This window comes from Phocoena phocoena, chromosome 4 (genome assembly GCF_963924675.1).
Source record: "Phocoena phocoena chromosome 4, mPhoPho1.1, whole genome shotgun sequence".
NCBI lineage: Eukaryota > Metazoa > Chordata > Mammalia > Artiodactyla > Phocoenidae > Phocoena > Phocoena phocoena.
Window position 1 is genome coordinate 103,626,179 of NC_089222.1, and position 20,865 is coordinate 103,647,043.

Here is a 20,865-nt window from a genome sequence, read left to right on the forward strand (position 1 = left end):
GACTCTTATCTGGAAGATTTTTACAAATTTTCAAAACATTATCAAATAATCTAAGCTTCCTTTTTCAATGAGTTCACAAATTGGATTTTACTTGTCAAGTAGTGAGAAAAAAAACCCAGAGGGGGTCAGTATTTTAAATGTGATTGATTTGGAAATGGGTGACATGATACACTACTGCAATAAGATACTTATATTTTTGTTATAAATCATACTCTTCAGTTCATGCTTTCTCACCTAAAAATCATGTAAACTTCTCTTGCACAAACTTGGCCACTTTCTAAAAAGACTATGTATATATCATTTTTAGCATATTATCCCACTTTGTTTTTCCTAATATATTTAAAGAAAAATGAGGCAAGAGAATCTGATTATGTAGTGTGCACATACATAGTATGTAACAGAAATGACTGGTCTCAGAAATTATTTTGAGAAAAGATAATAAAGGTATACTTTCAAATGGCACTTCATTAATAGAACTGACTTACACTCAGTTATTCCTTATATCCTTGTCCCACTTTCTCATCTTCTGAAGCATGTGAGAGTTGTATATAACTTATATGTTCATGTTGTATAAATTTAATAGAAGATTCTAATTTTTCCATCTTTGTATGGATAAACTGAAGAGTCCCCAATAAGTGTATAATAAACTCATATGGTTTGGGATTTCCTGTCATCCAATACGCTTTTCATGCCAAAATAAAATCAGATTACTATTTTCACGATTATATATAATTATATACATGCATTAACCTTTTTAAAGAATTTCTAAAAAACTATTACATATCTACATTACTCCTTTTTAAAAGTTTAACATCAAAAAACTTCTATTAAAGTGTTGATTTTCAATGATGTATCACATTCATAAAAACATGTGTAAGATTAATGTTTGGCTGTAGAATATTTGGTAATAGAATATTGGTTTTTCAGAAGCTAAAATTCTGAATACTATGCAGGTTGCCTATTTAATGTAAATATGAATGATTTCTGGTAAAGTGAGTGAATAATAACCATGGAAGCTATTTTATATCTTTGAGCACCATATCTGCCAGCAGACAAGCAGAAACATACAAACTGAGTCTTCGACAAAACAGTACAAACAAAAAGCTTTTCTTATTTGCCACTCAACTATCCTTTTCTCACTTCTTTTCTCCCTTCTGAGTGCCATCTTCTGTCTATAATATCAAGCTAGGCAATATTTGCTTGCTTGCTTTCTAATTGTTCTTTGCAAATGCAAATAAGGATCTGCTATCAATCCTTTATACTTCTGACTAAAACTCATACACATCAATGTATTTATTCTCTTGCATATGCTTGCATTTAAAACCTTCTATTTCTTACTGCGGAATAAAAGGACTGCCTTTTATTAAAGGATGACAAGGCAATAACTATATGAGGAAGATTTGGAAGAAAATAAGAGAAATTTCTTTGTATGTGATATAGTAAAAGAGCTATACCTGATCAGAAAATTACTATAGTCTCTATAGTCTTTTTTTTTTTTTTTTTTTCCATTTTTTGGAGTCAGGGGCAGGAGATAAAAGAGAGATTGTGGCTGGCATTATCACTTTTTCCTATATCTTTTTAACCCCCAAATTTGTAGACATTAGGGAATTAGAACCATTATCTGTGACTATAGCTTGTGTATCACGCTCTTTCCTCTTTATCATCATAATCACATAGCCAAGGGGCTCAGAGTTTCAGCTGCCTCAAGGGGCTCCTAAACCTCTCACACAGACCAGGCATCAGAGGCAGGGAATGCAGAGTAGTTGCTCAAGGAAAAGAATGGGAGGGGGCTGGTGTGATGGTCTTTCCCAATCACATATAATTACATGAAAACCTACACCCATTGTGATTGAGATGTCAATTTTGCACCTGTTAATATGCTACTAAAGTGATGTGATGCTAAAGCCATTTCTTTTGGGGAGTAAGATGATGGGAGAGAGGGGTAGACACTAAAGAAGAGCCTCACTTGTTAGGGCACAAGACGGTGTGGATGTGAGGTTTACTCAGATGCATGATTTTTGTGATGATGATCAAAATGCTATATGATGTTAAGGGATATATATTAAATGGGGGAAAAAACTAAACTGAAACTAAAATCATGCTTTGGTTATGTAAATGCAATACTAATCAAAATAAATTATGTGAATTGCTTTACATTTATGCCTAATTACCACGCAGTAACAATAATGATTATGTCATTTTTGTCAGATTAACTTTGCTATAAATTTAATTCCATGTGTAAATTCTAAATATTCAGCCCTTGTAATTTAGTATTTTTAAACAATTATTTACTGAACCCCCTTCTACACGCCAGACACCAAATTGCATATTGGGAATAAAAACAATAAGACAATCCCTTCTCCCATGGGGCTTACAGTCTTGTTGAAGAAAGAGACAAGTACTAGGTAGATGTCCAGCAGAGGAACTGAGAAACAATATATTTTAAAATGAAGGTAAGGACATGAGGGGAATACCAATCCCAGTCCTAGGGAGTTAGGTACGGGTTCAATAAGATCTCAGAGCTGATTCCCAAAGAAATAGTAGAGATCGCCAAGAGAACGGGGAGAATGAGTTAGAAGAACTCTTAAGCGTAAGAAACAGGAAATGCACTGGCCTCAGAATAAGAAACCATATTCAAAGAAGATGTGAATATCATACTAAGGAAGCTGAAATCTTAACAGTAACGGGGAACCACTGCAGACTTCAAAACAGGAGAACGACATGATCAGATTTACATTCAGATCAGATTTGGCTTTACTGTGGAGAGTGAAGAGAACAAAGTAGGTTTACAAGGAAAAGACTTCAAGAAATATTAAGAAAAAGGAGCCAGTTTCAGAACAATGTTCACACAATAACAGCAGTTTTTTTTTTTTTTTTAACGTATTTCTCTCTCTATATATAGTTTTCATGAGAGGAAAGAAAAATGATATCCTCAGGAAGCCTGGCTGCTTACGGCTTAAAAAAAAATTAGAGGTCACAATGCTAATAAGCCACCATAAGATTTAGTGTCTGTTGGTGTAAGGCATCACAATGGCAAAGCCCGAAGTAACAGGAATAATTAACTAAAGAGCCAGATCAAGAAAGTTTAGGTAAGAAAAAAAGACTTAGAGCTGGATCAATGCGACACCCCAAGAGGTAGAAGGGAAAGGTGGCACAGAACTCTCAAATTATCTCAGGGTTACAGTAAATGAAAGGCTGACCTTGGAAGAATACAAACAAAGTCTAACTGCCAGATGAAAAATGTTTAAGAACCCGCTGGTTGGTGCTACCTGGAATCAACAGAATGAGCTGAGACACAATCTGGTACAAAAACAAGACCATGTATTAGTACTGCTTGTAATACTTTGGTAATTAATGGCATATGTTCACTGTTGTGAGTCAATCAGAAGTTGGAAGTAAAGCATGTTGTCAGCAGTACATATAAACTGTCACTCATTCTCATTCCACATGTAAGATCATTCCACATGTAATAAGTAATGAGTGATAAGTTATCACTTAACTATATTTTAAATAGTCCAAAGAATTTTTTTCCCACATTAAACAGTAGGAATTACTTGGGACTAGGGTATAAGTACAAATTTCTTTTGAAACCAGGACAGGATGTCCCAAAATGGCTCTGTTCTGAAGAAACTAAGTATCTCTCATGGTCATGCCCTTCTGGAAAATTCTTAGAGAAGAGATAAGTGCTAACAACAAATTACAACTTCCTACTCACCCAGAACAATGTGTTCATTACTAAAAAAAAAATGTGTCCTGGTCCAAAGCTACTCTTACAGGGGGACGGGGGCTGCTTATATTCTGGTGCAAGAATACCGTGATGAATCCTACGCTCAGGATGGTCCTGATAAGCAAACAGCTTTAAACCGTAGTAAAATCATTTGTGTCCTTTAAAAGACAATGCACAGCAACACTAGATTTCATTGAGGGGCTGGGGGGGACAGAGGGGGCAGAGGTGACATTATAATACAAGAGCTGAAAGGGAAGAGGTTGAGAATATTCTGGGTGCAGACTTTGGAGGATTAATTATTAACACCTACACAGGAAACCCTCCATTTCGGAGCTGCCCTGTGTCATGTTTTGTCATGCCTACTTAAATTATATTAGAAACCGAAGTAAGCTTTTATATTAATAGCACTCACCTTAAGAGTTCTATCTGTAGAAGAGGCAAATTCCTCCTTTGGCTTATCCTACAGGCTGCATTCTGAGAATCAGAAGAGAACAACCAACTTCGATCATTTGAACACGGAGCATCAACTAACACCTACAGAAAAAAAAGGACACGTAATGCAAATATGAACTGAAAATATATCCTCAGACACAAAGTATATAGGGAATCTAAGTAAATCATGACAAAAAGTAGCAAATAAATAAATAAATTTATTTTAAAACCGAAAATACACCTTGGTAAGTTCTTCATGACATTTCTTCACTAATACTTGACAGAAAAATTTCCTGTGCACTTTCAGTGTTTGGGTTTTTTAGCGGGGAGGGGGAATAAGAGGACTAACAGTCTACTAATATCTACCAATATTTCATATTTTGATGACAGCAAAAACTTTTACAAGCTACTCATTTTAAACAGATGTTATTATACTTCTGAATTCTCAGCATTTATTTTTAAGAACTAATAATCCAACTTCAGTTTACTGAAATGCTTTCTTTGCCTTCAATTGTCATACTCTGATATGAAACGTTACTGAATTAAAGCAATACTGTGCACATGTTTGAGTACTGACCCAAATAATATCTGATCTCTTCCTGAGTATCTTTGAGGTACCTGGAAATAAAAAGCATTCTATAATCCCCAATCTCAATGTTTCCGCTTCCTTTGAACATGCTGACCATCAAATGAAAACTGCTTCCATGTTCACTTTATCAAAATTTCCCAGGGTACTGAGAAATTGTATGAGGCTATGTCTGGAAGCAGATGGAAAACAACAACAACAAAGCAACATAACAGTGGTATCACTGGGAATCTATCAGTCTGTCACAATGTAATAAAAGTACCTTGTCAAACGTTTCAGGCTGGGCATCTCCCATTTCTCTGCCATCCAATTCAGACACTTCAATTACATTTACCAAAGGCTGTGGGATGAACGATTCTAACGTCTGCCTCAGCCACCTCAACCTCAGACTATCGTATTCATTACAATGAAGATAACCTAAATGTAAAGGATTAAAAAGTTTTAAAACGAACACAACGGAACTGTTAAATTTCCACTTTTGATCAAATAAATTTCAGGAAAGAAATTGGTTCATCATAATTATGCAGAAATAGGGCTCAGAGGTAAACATTATGATTCTCTTATGTTTAAAAACAGAAATACACTCACAAACACTTTATAAAACATTTACCATAGTCATGCCTACGGAGCCTCTCAGAAGCTCTCACCATTTACTCATTCAAATTTCATTTTGAAGATGAAAACTTTTAGAGAATTATGGATTCCCCAAGATATGCTATACAACCAATACCTCAGACACAGTTCTCTCCTAAAGCTCTTAAGAGTAAATGATATATTCGTAAGAGTAAATGATATATAAAGTTCCTTCTAGGACAGAACACCTTCATTTTAAATAAATGAAATGTGGTATGTGGAAACAAGCATGTAAAGTGTAATTGGCTTTATGATAAGCAAGACATGGGCTCAAATTATGAGCTGTGAGACTTTGGGGAACTTAACTTAGTTCTCCTCAAGAGTCTCAGTTTCCTTATCTGGAAAATGGGGACTGTCCCTAGTGAAGGGGTTCAGAACACACCACTTCAAAATATGCTGCTTTGACATATTGATTATTTTGAGTTAAAGGCACTTGAATAACAGCTGATACACGAAGGGCATTTTGACCTTTCTTTTTCTTCCTCAAAGCAGGAGGTGTACTCCCATGTGAAAGATACCCTCCCTATACCAGGAGGAAAGAAACATTCTTATCACCAGAAACACAGAGTCAAGGCCAAGAGAAAAAAAATCTGTATGCTTGACTCCTGTTATTCTGTCTTACGTTGGTCACAGCCAGAAGCCCTAAGAGGACACAGGAGAAATTTTACCACCTCTACCTTACAAAGTGGTTGTTAAGATTAAATGCTACACCCTAAACTTATACAGTACTGTATGTCAATTACATCTCAATGAAACTGGAATTTAAAAAGTAATTGTGATATTTTAGTAACATGTCTAGCATAGGACTGCAAAAGTGGTAACAACAAATGTTTATAATAATTACTAACAATTCTTGAGTCCCTATTAAAGGCTAAGCACTGTTCTAAGACTTTACATGTAGTAACACATTTAATCCTCACAAACCTATGAGATAATTTTGTTATGGTTTCTGTTTTACTGATAAGGAAACTGAGGCCAAGAGAGGTTAAGTAATTTGCCCAGGTTCACAGAGCAGGAAACCAAGACACTTGGTTCCAGAGCCCTACTTACTTTTAAGCACCATGCCATGCTGCTTCTCAGTAATAGAAGGCATTTAGCAAATGGTTCTCTCCCTAATAAAATAGTTGTTTTGTTCTTCCTTTATTTAAATATATATTTATAAATATTTTTATATATTTACTATGTAGTGACATAAATTTCACATAATATATATTTAAAGACAAGCATATTTTTAAATGCATAAAAATATGAAGAACATCAAAATTTACCTAAAACCCATTATCTTCAGATAAGCACCATCTAACATTTTGATAAATAATCATACCATATTTCTTTATGCCTATATGCACATATAAAACTTATATAAATGGAATTATATATTTTTGTAGTGTCTTTTTTTCACATTACTCTTCATCTACCCCCTCCACCAACTGCCCAACTACCCCATATACATATGCTTATATAACTGTCTACATACCCAGGATTATATTTACACACTTCTCTGTCCCATTACTCTCCATATATACCAATATTTCAAAGGCAATACCACCAAGTCAATCAGTAGATATATAAATCATTTGCTTTTTTTTTTTGCTGTACGCGGGTCTCTCACTGTTGTGGCCTCTCCCGTTGCGGAGCACAGGCTCCGGACGCGCAGGCTCAGCGGCCATGGCTCACGGGCCCAGCCGCTGCGCGGTATGTGGGATCTTCCCGGACCGGGGCACGAACCCGTGTCCCCTGCATCGGCAGGCAGACTCTCAACCACTGCGCCACCAGGGAAGCCCTATAAATCATTTTTAAAGGCTGCTAAATAGTACAAAGAAAAAAATGTGTCCTCCTTTATTCAACCATTGCTAATTGTTGGGCATTCACACTATTGTCACTAATAATAACATTCAATAAGCATCTTTATAAAAGTGTACTTTCATAATGTGCTTTTATTATTAACGGGATATTACCAGAGGAATAGATAGGTTTGGGTAGGGAAATTTTTAGTTTTAGTAAATACTACCCTGTCCCACCACCAAACTCTCACAGAAGTAAGTTTTATTATTAGTCTGATATGGCTTGTTATGCTGTAGTATAATCCTTGCTGTCTAACACAATTCTTTTCATTTGTCTATTCATCATTTGGTTTTGCTTTTCTGTCAACTGCCTATTCTTATCATTTGACCTTCTTTTTTTCCATTGCACTATTTATATTTTTCTTACTAACAGGTAAGATGTATTTTCATATTTTGAATATTAACCCTTTATCTGCCATCTGATTTGCAAATGTTTCCTAAATTGTCTTCTGAATTTACTTGTAGTATCTTTTTAAGTACATAAGTTTCACAATTTTTTAAATAATCATATCATTTTTATAATTTCTAGGTTTTTTAAATCTTATTTAAGGTGGTATTTTCAACCATTAGATTTTCAGGTCTAATTCAACTAAACATTCACACAGGCCACATTTGGCATCATCCTACACAGGACAGAAACTACGTCTTTTGCCAAGAGGGCAGGTGAGACATTGCTTTTTCTTGGAAGGCCTTGTGGCGGTCCAAACAGGTGGTAATTCAGGTGCAAGAAGATGAGCCTCATGTTGGGCAGGTGCAAGAGCTGTTCTGGTTTAAAAGCCTCACGTCCCACAGGAGCCTATACCTCTTCTAACAACTCCACAGGCACAGCTTCCAGGGTCCCCACAAGGGACATGCCCATTTACAAGAGTCACTGCACTCAGGCCCAAAGCATGGCATGCCCATCAGGTCTTTAGGGTTTATTTACTCTTTCTCGCAGTGCACATTCATTTTATCAGTCAGGGTCATTTTTATCAAAAGCCTAGAAACAAAGTGACAATTTCTGTCAGGTTACCAGGGAAACAAATCAAGAGAACTGAAGGTGAAATTCTAATGCAGAGTAGGAAAACTTTCTGTAAACTCTTTGCTCAAAAGTATCTGTGTATACGTGTGTGTGTATACACACACACACACACACACACACACACACACAACTTGTTGTTTTTCTGGTTGTCACTCCACTGTTAAAAACTTGTAATGGCTTCCCATCATCCACTAAATAAAGTTCAAACACCTAGCTTTAATTAAATGTCTGTAATAGTGAGACCTCAAGAGAATTATTCAATTTTAACCACTAACTCAATTATTTCACCAAAATATTCTGTGCTCCACCAAACTTGACTGACTCGTCTATTTGTCAAACATACTATGTACCTCTCCTATAGTACTTAACATATTTTATGTCATAGCAGAGTCCATGTGCATTGCTTACCTTTGCCACTACCAGGGCTCCAAATTTCTATATAGAAGGAGCTTAAGAGATGGCATCAATTTTGTTAGCGGGGAAAGGAGTAGAAAATCACCTTAAAGCTGCATTTGTACAGGTAGTACATTCTTTTTTATTTAGTTTACACTGTTTTTTTGGGTGATTTTTTGGAGGATTCACTAATGCAGCTTATGGATAGGTGTCTGAAAGCTCTGTCTTAGCCGGAAATCGCTAGAAAACAGTCTAAGACAAAAGTTTACATTATAGAAGGGGTACAGTCCCAGGGACACAAGAGTGAGAGAAAAAAAGGAAGTAAATCATGCAAGGAGGGAGCACAAATATAAGAGGGTTTGTAATAAAGCTAGCTACAGCTTCGCTCAGTCTCTCAGGATATGTCCATAGTCTGAAATTACAGACCCTGTCAGAAACTGGCGTTTAGTGAAGTAGAGACGAAGAACAAATAATCTACTGGCTTCTTCCTGTATCCAGCCTCTCATTGGTTAAAGTCCATTCCAAGAGTTGATAACTCCCACACACTTCAGGTTTGTGTTATCTGGCCCCTCCCAGCAAGTACTAAGGAAGCCAGAGAGTCCCCAGCCCAGGTGCAGCAAGCACTGAGGTGTGGTGACCTCTACTTGTCAGTTGGCACCCATCCAAAGGCATCCCCAATCTGTGGCAGTAGTAGCAACAGCAGCAGAAAACTGCAGGATGGCCTGAGCCTTTGCTAGGGTTTCTCCAGTGTGGAAACAATTCAAGTGGCTCAAGCCTTAAGGTGAAGGGTAGCAGGAAACGTGAAGCTAAACATATCTGTGATGGTGTGTAAACCAGGGCCATGACAACCCCCAAAGTCATACCCTGTCTCCACCCTGTCTGACAATACTAAGGAGCCTCAAAGGAAAGAATCACATCTTAATTTCATTCCATTTCTCTCTTTTTCTGATTTAGATATTTTACATTCTACTTCTATTCTTTTAGTGGTAACCCTAAAGATTTTAACATGCATATGTAGAAGAAAAATCTAAATTAAGGCAAGCGCCACCATTTTTCCTAAAAGATATAAGAATCTTATAACACTTCCTCCTAAATAAGATGCTACTGACATTGTGTATTTGGGACTTATTAGGGCTTACTTTTTTTTTTTTTTTTTTTCGGTACGTGGGCCTCTCACTGTTGTGGCCTCTCCTGTTGCGGAGCACAGGCTCCGGACGCGCAGGCTCAGCGGCCATGGCTCACGGGGCCCAGCTGCTCCGCGGCATGTGGGATCCTCCCGGACCGGGGCACGAACCCGTGTCCCCTGCATCGGCAGGCAGACTCTCAACCACTGCGCCACCAGGGAAGTCCTGGGCTTACATTTTTTAAGTGCATAAAATGTTATTATCGTTGTCTTCCATAGTCAACGACTGTTAGATTTTCCCCATATATTTCCCACCTTCTTTGTTCTCCATTTCTTTTTGTATCTTCTATCTTCCATCTAGTATGGCTTTCCCTCTTCCTCTAGAATTGTTGGTGACAACCTTATACTCTTGCTCTCTCTTGATCTAACAGAATGTCCATTTCACTTTTGCTCTTCAAGGATATTTTGGTGAACATATTTCTGAACTGACAGTCATCTTTTCTTAGCACACTGAAAACATCATTCCTCCGAAAGCTGGCTTCCATTATTACACTCAGAGGTCAATCCTCAGTCTAACTGTTGTCCTTTGAAGGTAAATAGTTTGTCCTCTCTGGCTGCTATTAAGATGGTTTTTTATTTCCAACGTTCTGCAACTTCACTGTAATGGTCTATACTGGCTTAGCTGTGGTTACAAAATTTCAGAGGGTATGTCCATTCCTCCCCCACCACCAAAGTTGAAGACAGGCTTTCCTTTCAGTCCCTTGGAAAGGACAATTTCTTCCTAGTTTACCTTATTGGAGGGAATAGCATTTTGGAGTCTCAGCTTTACCTAAGTTAGTCTCCTAATAGATGCTCTATTTGAGCAGGCTCTGGCTTCTTTTTTATTCCCACATGTTCATGAAGCACTAGAAATCAACGTGCAAGTTTTTGGGGGAAGCAAATGCTCTCAAGTGAAAAGCCAGCTTCAATGCTCGATTTACCTCCTAGGTTCCCAATCTTTTAATTTTTGGCCACTGAGTATTTGCAGATCATTGACACATTTAAAAAGATTTTGTTTTTCTTTAATATTATATCCCATATTTTTAAGTTATTTTCAGCAGAAGAGTTGGCTAAAATACATAGTTTGTCATACCACAGGAAACAGAAGTCTTAGGTATCTCTATATCCTTCAGAGCTCTACACCTACCATCCAATGCCTTGCACATTGTATGTGCTCACTAAATGTGGCTGACTTGATGTGAAACATGACATTATAATAAAGAATACTCAAATTGCTAAACATGAAAATCAGGGAAGCTTTTCATTAAATTGTAGCTTTAGTCAAGATTCTCAATTCAGCATTTAAAAATAACTCTCAGATGAAATATAACTTTATACTATATTATTGTTTGGTCTAGACATAGATTTTATTTGAAATAGGCTTAGGTTGGTTAAACTTTTTAAAATATATAATGTAAGGCATCACAATCCAAGATTCATATATATACTAAGACTCACTACATGGAGACAGAATTTCATGCTTAAATTGTCAAAAATAAACCAAATCTTTTTTTTTTTCAGCTAAGTAGAAAAGAGGGTGAATTTAAAAAATTCTTGAAGAAGTCATTGTGGTTTTTCAGGAATAGCATTTTGGAGTCTTGGCTTTATGTTTTATTTTTTTACTACATGCTCCAAAATGGTCATTGCTAGTATGATTTCCAAAAAGAAGGTGCACCTAATGCAGGGAGTTCTAGGAGATGAGGGATCAGGAAGGAGGGCAAAAGCAATTTCAGTAAAGAAAGAAGTCTTTCTAATCTTCTCAACCACCAAAGGCTAACTAAATGTAAAAAGAGTATTACTGACAGAAAAGAGAATTTCATGCCAGCCCTCAGCAAGAAAGTTGATGAAGCCACTCCATCAAGCTGGGTCATTCTTAATATGTTAATGCTTTCCTACTTAGAATTGTTTTCTCTTTTTCTATCAACACCAGGACATTATGAAGGCTATGCTGACAAAAGCAGAACAAAAAACAGTGGACAATCCCTCACTGTGCTAACAGGTGGGAGCAGCTGGACCAGAAGAGAAGTAGACTAATTTTTTTAATCATCCTAAAATACGAGCTTTTTAATCATTCAAAGCTGTGAGCCTCCTGGCCCAGAATAAAGGCCAGTACTGATCTAAAGAAATTCAGTGGATAAATGCACACTTAGTGCAGCCATCATTTTAAGCTTTGCTTATAAAAGCTTTTTTTAGATGGCTTCTGCATTCCAAATTCAAGCACTGTAGCTAACCTAATTTGGGCTTTGAGCATCAGCATGAAGACATCTGTACTTCTTAGTCAACCATTATCATTAGCCCTTCAGAGATGAAAAGCTACTTTACTTGGAACACTGCCTGTAATTCATTGCCCTTGATGTAAGAACAGGACGATTTTTCTGCACTTCAAATTCCTAGAATATATCTGTTTGCCTTTGGATTCCTAATCTGGAATTTCCTTACCATAAACATGTAAAACATTTATAGCCTACTAATGAGAATAATCTAGGATTAAAATGTCTTTTCAAAATGGTACCCAAATTTGGCATTTCTCTTCCATCTTTCACAATACTAAAAATTCTATATTCAAAATTGATGCAACAAAGAAAATAAGAGTACTGTCAAAGAACACACAGTGAAAGTAATAATACTCCTTATAACATGATTCCATAAAATTTCACTTTCAGCTCAAATTGTAAAATAAAATAACCTTACAAAATAAATAATCTCTTTCGTTGTGATTTCTCACAAAACACTACAGCAAGCTTCAATAATAGAGTTTTAACCACAATTTGAAAACACACAGTATGGTTTCACCTAAATATACAGTTAACTGATAAATTTGTACCAATGCCTGGTACAACTGGATTCACAGTTCTCATAAAAATGTTTGTAATCTATTTCAATAGGAATGCTATCAAAGGAAGATATAAAGTGGCAGTCCTCAAACTAGCATATGCATGCCCTGGGGATACATAACAACTTTTTAAGGGATAAGCAGGCTTAGATAGTTTCAAAAGAATTAATTTTCAGATCATCAACTTCTTAAAAAAGGAGAACACCTCTGGTCAGGGCTTCTCCTAGGATAATGGCCCTTCACCAACTTTACAAATGAGGAGCAAGCTTCCCATCCATCCAGTATCTTATTACAAGTTGTTCCAGGGCATAGAAATCTCCATAGCCCTCCAAACAAAGGCAGTTCAACACACTGGTGCTTTGGCTGAGAAAGTGAATGCGTCTCCTAATTAGGCAACACAGCCTTTTTAAATTGAGATGGTTTCTAATCCTTTGCCTTCTTCAAAATCAAAAACAGACCTAAAGAGCGTTCACATAGTAAATGATTAAAATAATGCTTGGTGAAAGATATCTATGTGATTTAGGGTTATAATTCAGGAGTTTAAAGAACTAGTGAGATTACTACAACACAATTCCCACCATCTTTTTATCTATGTGAACAGCATTTGCACTTATAAAAACAAAACCATCAAACAAACAAAAACCAGACAGAATTGATGCTGAGCCCTGTCTTATCTAATCATAAGTAATTTTCATTCAGGTAAACCTAAAGTAATAGCTTAAACGTCCCATCGTCTCATTAAGAAAATATAACGAATGCATTACTTTTAACAAATATATATATAAATGCATATTACATACAGTTCATCATTTTTGTACTACTAATAATAGTAATGATAAGTCATTTCAGAAGAACTTTTAAAATCTTTAGAATTGCACTGTCCAACACTACATCCACTTGCCACATGAGGCTAGGAGCACTTGAAACGTGGCTAGTCCAAACTGAAATGAGCTATAAGTGTAAAATGCACACCAATTTCGAAAACTTTGTAAGAAAATGAGAATACAAAATATCTCATTAATAATTTTTATTTTGATTACATGTTCAAATAATATTGTGGACTTATTGGGTTACAATGTATTATTAAAATTAATTTCACTTGTTTCTATTTTTAATGAGATTGCTCAAAAATGTTCTAAAGAAATTGTACTTCATGTTATATTTCTATTGGAAATTTCTAAAGAAAATGTACTTCATGTTATATTTCTATTGGACAGAACTCTCTTAGAACCTTATGGTCCAATGATACAAAAATTGATTTTAAATGTATATGTTTTTAAATGTATATTGTTTTAAATGTATATGTTTTTATTGCACAGAAGTATGACAAGGATATCAATACAAGACTCTCAAATGTAAAAGTAACAATAAAATTTTAAAAATCTTTGTCATTAGCTTATCAGCTAATGACATTATCTGATAGATTTGTGTTCACAAAATGTTGTAGTTTTGTTCCCAATTACCTGCCAATTAAGTAGCTGGAAAAAAAATGTTATTTACACTATTTCCTCAGCTAATATTTCCATTCTTTTCCACACTATCCTGGATTTTAGGCTTTCAAAGTCTGCAAACTCAGTCTTACATTTCTCCCACATACTTTAAAAGTATTTTGTAACATGTGGATATTTAAAAGTTGTCAGTTATGAAAAGAAAAGTACATTACCTGGATAAGCACACTGTAGCAGAGCTATCGATTTGCCTCCAGGGCCAGCACACAGATCCAGAACCTTTTCCCCATCCCTCAATTCCAGAGCCAGTACTGGGAGAAGAGAGGCAGCATTCAGGAGATAGTATTTTTTTAGGTTTCCAATTTGGTGTCTTTCTGAAGGCATTCTGTGTGGAGTTCTGCTAAGGTAACATTTCATTGATTTAGGATAGTAGGGTAAAGATCCTTGAAAGAGTGAGTGATAGCCCTTCAAATGTAAATCCTTTTCCAGTTCAAAAGGATAATTGAATCGGTTAAGAAGCACAGCATATTGCCAACATGATGGAGATGTTAGTATATCCCTAGAGAGAAAAAGAAAAACAGAGGGATATTAATATTATACACAGCAATACAATCTTATATTACTAAGTGAGGGAATGTGGTCCTAGTTTTACACTTTACTTACCTGTGATTTTCAGAGCCAGGAGTAGTATTACAGACTTTTTCTTTTGCCTCAGGCTCCCATATTGCTCAACCCAGTACTGTTATGTTCCTGTCTATATTTAAAACTTTGATATTTTGTTCATCGTGGGTTTTTTTCTTTTGTATCAGTTTTGGTCATTAAAACAGTATTTACCTTGGTTACAAAGTTTTAGGGGCTCTGCACCAAAGAGTAATGCCTCACTTGCCTCAGTCTAGTCCCTCCCTGCAGATTATCTTGCCAAAAAAACATGGCCTGTCTTTAACATACCTCGAAATCCATCAAAATAGATTTTAGTCTATCACTCTTTGCGCAAGGAAGAGTTTTTCTTGGAGACAAATTTTAAAACCTGAGTCTATTAATATTAAAGGGAAAAGAACTATCATTAAAGGGTGTTTAAAGGAATGAGTGTTCAAGTTTTCCTCTGATGAAGATAAAACTATGGAAAGCTAACTACAGTGAACACTACAGTAACAGAGTTAATGAGGCAATCAGTGAATCAGATGATACAAAACCAAGGATGGTTTAAAAATCACTCATGGATTGATGGTGCAGGCTTTCCCTGCCCCCACCTCTCCAACAGACTTACCGTCCTCATTTTTTACTTGGTCCAACAGTTAGATCTGTTGACAATCACAAGCTCACATCAACTGACAAATGATACAGCAGGAAATATTTATTTACAAGCTGACCTTTCTAGCTATTTGGGAGCCTCATTAACCACAGTCAATTAAGTAAATTCCAGCTGCTACTCACCCTGGTGTGGCCTATGCGAAGAATGGCTGAATTGAAATGTAACACCTGCAACGCTGGATGTGTGCCATGTGAATTTCAGATGAGGCTAACATGTGAAATTGCTCTTTTCACTGCCTCTTACTATGATGGTGCATCACAGAAGCCCAGTGTTTCAGCTATACCGGAGGATGACAATCTCTTTAAAAACATGCTTCACAAACTTTAGCGTGCATCAAGTGCCTGTAAGAGACTGCTGGGCCCCACCCAGGGCTTTCTGTAGGTCTGAGGTAGAGCCTAAGAATTTGCATTTCTAGCAAGTTCTCGGGTGATATTGATGCGCTGATCCCCAGGACCACACTTTGGGAACCAATGCATTACACTGGACCCTAAAAGGAAATCTATGAATGCCACGGTTGTAAACCTTATGTCAGTCCATCCTAATCTTACTCTCCAAACTGGATGAATATCTATCCAGAGTTTTGAGTCATGTAGTAACAGGGAAATAATGCTCAGAAACATAATTTTATTAATACAGACTAAAGTGGCTTGGCTTTAAATCATGTGTCCATCCCTTAGCTAACAAGGGCTAGACACTTTCAACTGGCTTTATATACTTTCAATTGGTTAATATCTGGCAGGGCAAATCTCCATCCTTTTTTCTTTTTTTCTTCACAACTTCCAAAGCTATCTTAGAATGTTTATTGTTTCAGATGAACAAGAGAATCAATTGGTCAATTAAAAATATTTTATAAAATATTTGTATAGATAAATAGATAACTTTGACTAGGATTATATTAAATGCACTAAATTTGGGGAGAATTAACATTTTATTGTAGTCACTCTTTCCAACTTTCACCACAATATGTTTCTCCATTTATTCACATTTCCTTTCAGACCCCTTAGTAAAGATTATTAATCTTGCATATTTCACTTAACCTTACTATATAAAAGGATTGTTAGTTTAGGAATACTACTGATTCTTGTACATTATCCAATATGTTAAATCTTGAAGGACGAGGAGGAATTAGCCACAGGATGAAATGAAAATACAAATTCCAGGGCAAAGGCCATAGCAGCCATAGCACGTGTACAGGCACAAAGGTATGACGGACAGTGCATTTGGGGAATTAAAAGTAGTCTAATGTGGCAGAAGGTTATATGGGTCAAGTATAAGATGATAAAGTTTTAAAATATTACCTTATAAATTTAAAATTCTTATAAATGAGAAGTCATTGAAAGACTCTGGGGGGGGAGCCTTGTTAGATTTAAAAACATTTATTTATGGCAGAGTGAGGCAGGAATCTTCAGAAATTATTCTATCTCATTCTTCAGCAACTAGATAAAATAAGCCCTTGCTCAGAACAAATAAATTTTCTGATCCCTCTTCACCTACACCCAGCCTACTGAACTACCTGAATTTCCTGGAGCAAGTTTTCTTTAGCTTTTAACAGTCTCAGCATAGACTGTTCCCTCTGCCTAGAATGACGTTTCCACTCTCACCCCCTTCAGCCAGACTTAACTCTCCTACTTGCTATTCATGGGGCAGTTTAGGCTTTATCTCCCCAGGGAAGCCTCTCTATCTACCACCCAATCCACCCACTCCATCTCACCCTGATAATATTAATAATAATAAAAATTACTGATCAGATGCTTACTATGTGCTTTTTGCATGCTTACCTCATTTCACCATCACAACAACCGTGAGGGGTAGCTGTTATGCTCATTTTAGAGGTCAAGCTAACTGAGGCTTTCAGAGATTTGGCAACTTACCCAAGGTCACATCACTGTTTAAAGAGAAGTCCCTGATTCAAAATCCACTGGCTTTAAAGCCTAATAGGAGTGTGAGGCCCTGGTACTGTAGCACAAGTGGTATATGGCAGGAAGGAGAAGAGAATTTCTACTCCAACCCTCACCTAGTGCCAGTGGCCCCATTCTTCCTGAAGCTTGACATACGCAGCCCTTGGGAACCAGCTGCAACAGGATCAATTCAATGAAGTGACTGCTAAGGCTGCTCGGGCTGGTACTTCCCAGCCCGGCGAAAGCAAAGCTGTGTATTAACGTGGGTCTCAGCACCCACCTGCCAGTAACCACGTCTTCCCCCAACACACACACACACACACCCTCCAGCGCTTGCATTGGTGGGATGCCCTGATGCTGGTGGCTACTCACTTCAAAAGCTCTGATGGATGGGCAAGTAGCCCAGCAGACAGTGGAGGGAGCACATATTAGAAGACTCAAGAAGACACTGGCCAGGCGCCACACTCCAGGTCTCCTCTCAAGATTCAAGAGGAGGAGTCTGAAGCTGCGTCACTTAATAAACTTCAAGGCCAGAAGTGCAAGCACACCATCAGTCAGCAGAACGGGGACCTAGAAGATCAGTGACCTGCAAATATTTTGCTAGTACTTCCACTGATACCATTTTGAAAAAAACTATGTACCCTCTGGAACATTTTAAGTTGACATCAAAATCTTCACCATATGTTTAAGGATGTAATTTCCAGCATACTGTAAAAATTGACATTTTAAAAGACAAATTATACTACTTTTTAAAATCTATCTAGTGGAACCTAAATACCAGAGTGATTTTGAAACCCAGCACTGTCCATTTAAAAATTCATGGACTGACTCTTCTTGAACAGGTGGAAATTTTACACTGTTCCTTTCCCTTTTATTTACATTTTATTTCCCCATATAACTTTATCCGAATACATTTTTGTGCTTTTAATCTTTATTACCCTATCATATTTCTCTCTCTCTCACACACACACACACACACACACGTGTATATACTAAATTTATTTTCACTGTAGCCTTAAAGCTCTGTGTTTTATGGTAACTTCTGCATTAGTCACCAATAAAATTACTAGTACAAAATTGATCAAAATAACTTATAGATTTGATAATCTATAAATAATTTGATAATTAAACATAAAAATTCATAGGATTTTTTTTTTTTTTTTTTTTTTTGCGGTACGCGGGCCTCTCACTGTTGTGGCCTCTCCCGTTGCGGAGCAACAGGCTCCAGACGCGCAGGCTCAGCGGCTATGGCTCACGGGCACAGCCGCTCCACGGTATGTGGGATCTTCCCGGACCGGGGCACGAACCCGTGTCCCCTGCATCAGCAGGTGGACTCTCAACCAATGCACCACCAGGGAAACCCCATAGGAAATGAATCTCTTAATGAAATGAGCTTTTTCTCCCTCATATATCCAGCAATGAATATTACCTAGCGCTATAATGATCAGGGTTCAACATCAATTCCTATTTTGAGTTTTTAGAAGGGGTGAGAAAAACCTTCACTTAAATAAGTAGGTGAGAATTAAATATATTTTGTTAAAACAATGTCTCCGTTTTGTTATAATTCTTTCTGAGTTATGATCTCAAATCACTAAATGACATATCTTCAAAAATATTTTAAATAATCTGTTGGCTGACAACTCAATTGGAGGTCCTTTACTTATGCTGAAAGCAAAACTTGGAGACCATCTGACCTGTCAAAGAATTTGGTAGTCCTTAGTCATTTACAATTATAGTCCAATAGTCTCTGGCAGGGGGAGTTCTGACACCCTGGAGGAATGCAGTGTGGAAGAGTCAGGATGGTGAAAGTGTGACCCTTCTTGTAAAGTGGGACAAAGACAGTAGAAGGGCAGGTTAGTAAAGGGGAGTAAGTACCCCCTCAAGCAACAGGGGAGCGGAGTAATCTCCTGAAGAAGCATACATGAAAGCCAAGGATCTGGAAGTTGATTGCTATAACATGCCTGTGATCACATATCCCTTGAAAATTGCACAACATATTATTTGGACAATGTTTGTTATATGATAACATGATTTTCAACTTTGCTGTGATTTTCTTTTCTCTTACTATTCTATACTCCATTCTACCTTCCTAACTAATGATGAGGATAAAATATTATCTTATCTACACATCACTAAGCACAACTGCTTAGTTCTGTATAAATGCACAGATTACAGAACCCACTAAACATTCGTGGTTAAAATACAGAAATCCCTCTTGTGTTATTGCTATCATTACCCACTAGAGGGCGCTCATTCAATCATTTTAAAAGTCTGGTTTAGAAATCAAGAATAAATCAACTCATGGAAGTGCATCAAGGTATGTTTTCATGCCATTTTATTTCTATTCTTCAGAGTGTCTAATAATGAGTTGACTGCCTCCTACTCTTTCTTGATATTGTTTCCTCCTTGTTTCTCATGGAAGGGCAATCTATGTCCATATTTGTTAGCCACAGTACCTCAGATTGGAAGTCCTGAGTGGAGGTTTGTGTTTGGTGGAGACAACAAAAGCCTGAAAAGACTGCACACAAGGAGTCCCTTATGTCCCTACATCAGGAGACATGTGCATACACTCCCAAGACTGGGACTCCAGACCCTTCACAGCAGCACACTTGGTAGAGGAAAAGGCACAGACTTTCAAGGCACAGGCTTGGACTGGCCATAAACTGAGACACCCGGAAATTTTTCTAATCTCTGACTCTAAAAGGGTCTAAAAGTTACTGCTACACAGGGTGTGCACAGATTAAGGTTGAAAATGTGTGTAAAGCCAAATAAGGGTCAAAATAGAAATCTAGATACTAGTTCATTTCTGTTTTCCTCAACCAGCCCACTCCACCCCCACCCCACCCTTCATTCTGGTAAAGCAATCTGGTTATATAATATTTTTTACTGCTATATGTGAACTATGTGACCTCTGGGTTAATGAGGAGAATGTTAAAAAATATATATATATATATTTACAGACAGGCCAGACTTAACTATGGCTTTTTTTTTTTTTGCCTTCCACAAAGTACACACAAAATTTCCAAAGTTCATAAAGATTTACAATTAATCCTCCCCTCATATATATTTGAGGAAAGACTATATATAATCCATCTTTGTATTCCCAATGCTTAGCACAATGCCTGGTATATAAACACTGCCTAAGTTGTGAATACATACGTAGACCACTTGCACAAGCCTTAAGATACTGGTTCTTTAAGACCCTCCCTTGTCAGGGAAGAGACAAGTCAGTAAGTTATGACAATACAACCTTGAACAAATTACAACAGCTGTATCATCAAAATGCAATGGAAACACAAAGGGCAGAACTAATTTTGCCAAGCACATATGGGACAGCTTGATGAAGAATAACAGCAATAGTAATAAAAATAATTCTCACATGTACTGAGGGCTTACTATACGTCAAACAATATTCTAAACACTTCATTTTTATATGTAAATTCACTTTCTCTTTCCAAATAATTATATGAAACAGATACTATTTTTCCCACTTTACAGACAAGGGTAGTGAGGCACAGAGATGTTAAAGAATTCTCCTAGGTCACAAGCTACAAGATACACAGGTGGGATCTGAAC

The 20,865-nt window shown here is 36.9% G+C and overlaps 1 protein-coding gene across 1 annotated transcript in view; it reads right to left on the reverse strand.

The window, feature by feature from the left end:
• NSUN3 (NOP2/Sun RNA methyltransferase 3) overlaps positions 1-20,865 on the reverse strand; it is a 52,565-nt gene that overhangs the window by 27,064 nt on the left and 4,636 nt on the right. Inside the window, exons 3-5 of the mRNA XM_065876754.1 lie at positions 14,295-14,638; positions 5,008-5,162; positions 4,140-4,261 (exon numbers count right to left, since the gene is read on the reverse strand). Of these exons, the coding sequence (XP_065732826.1) occupies positions 4,140-4,261; positions 5,008-5,162; positions 14,295-14,638 (621 nt within the window). The remainder of the gene's footprint in view (positions 1-4,139; positions 4,262-5,007; positions 5,163-14,294; positions 14,639-20,865) is intronic.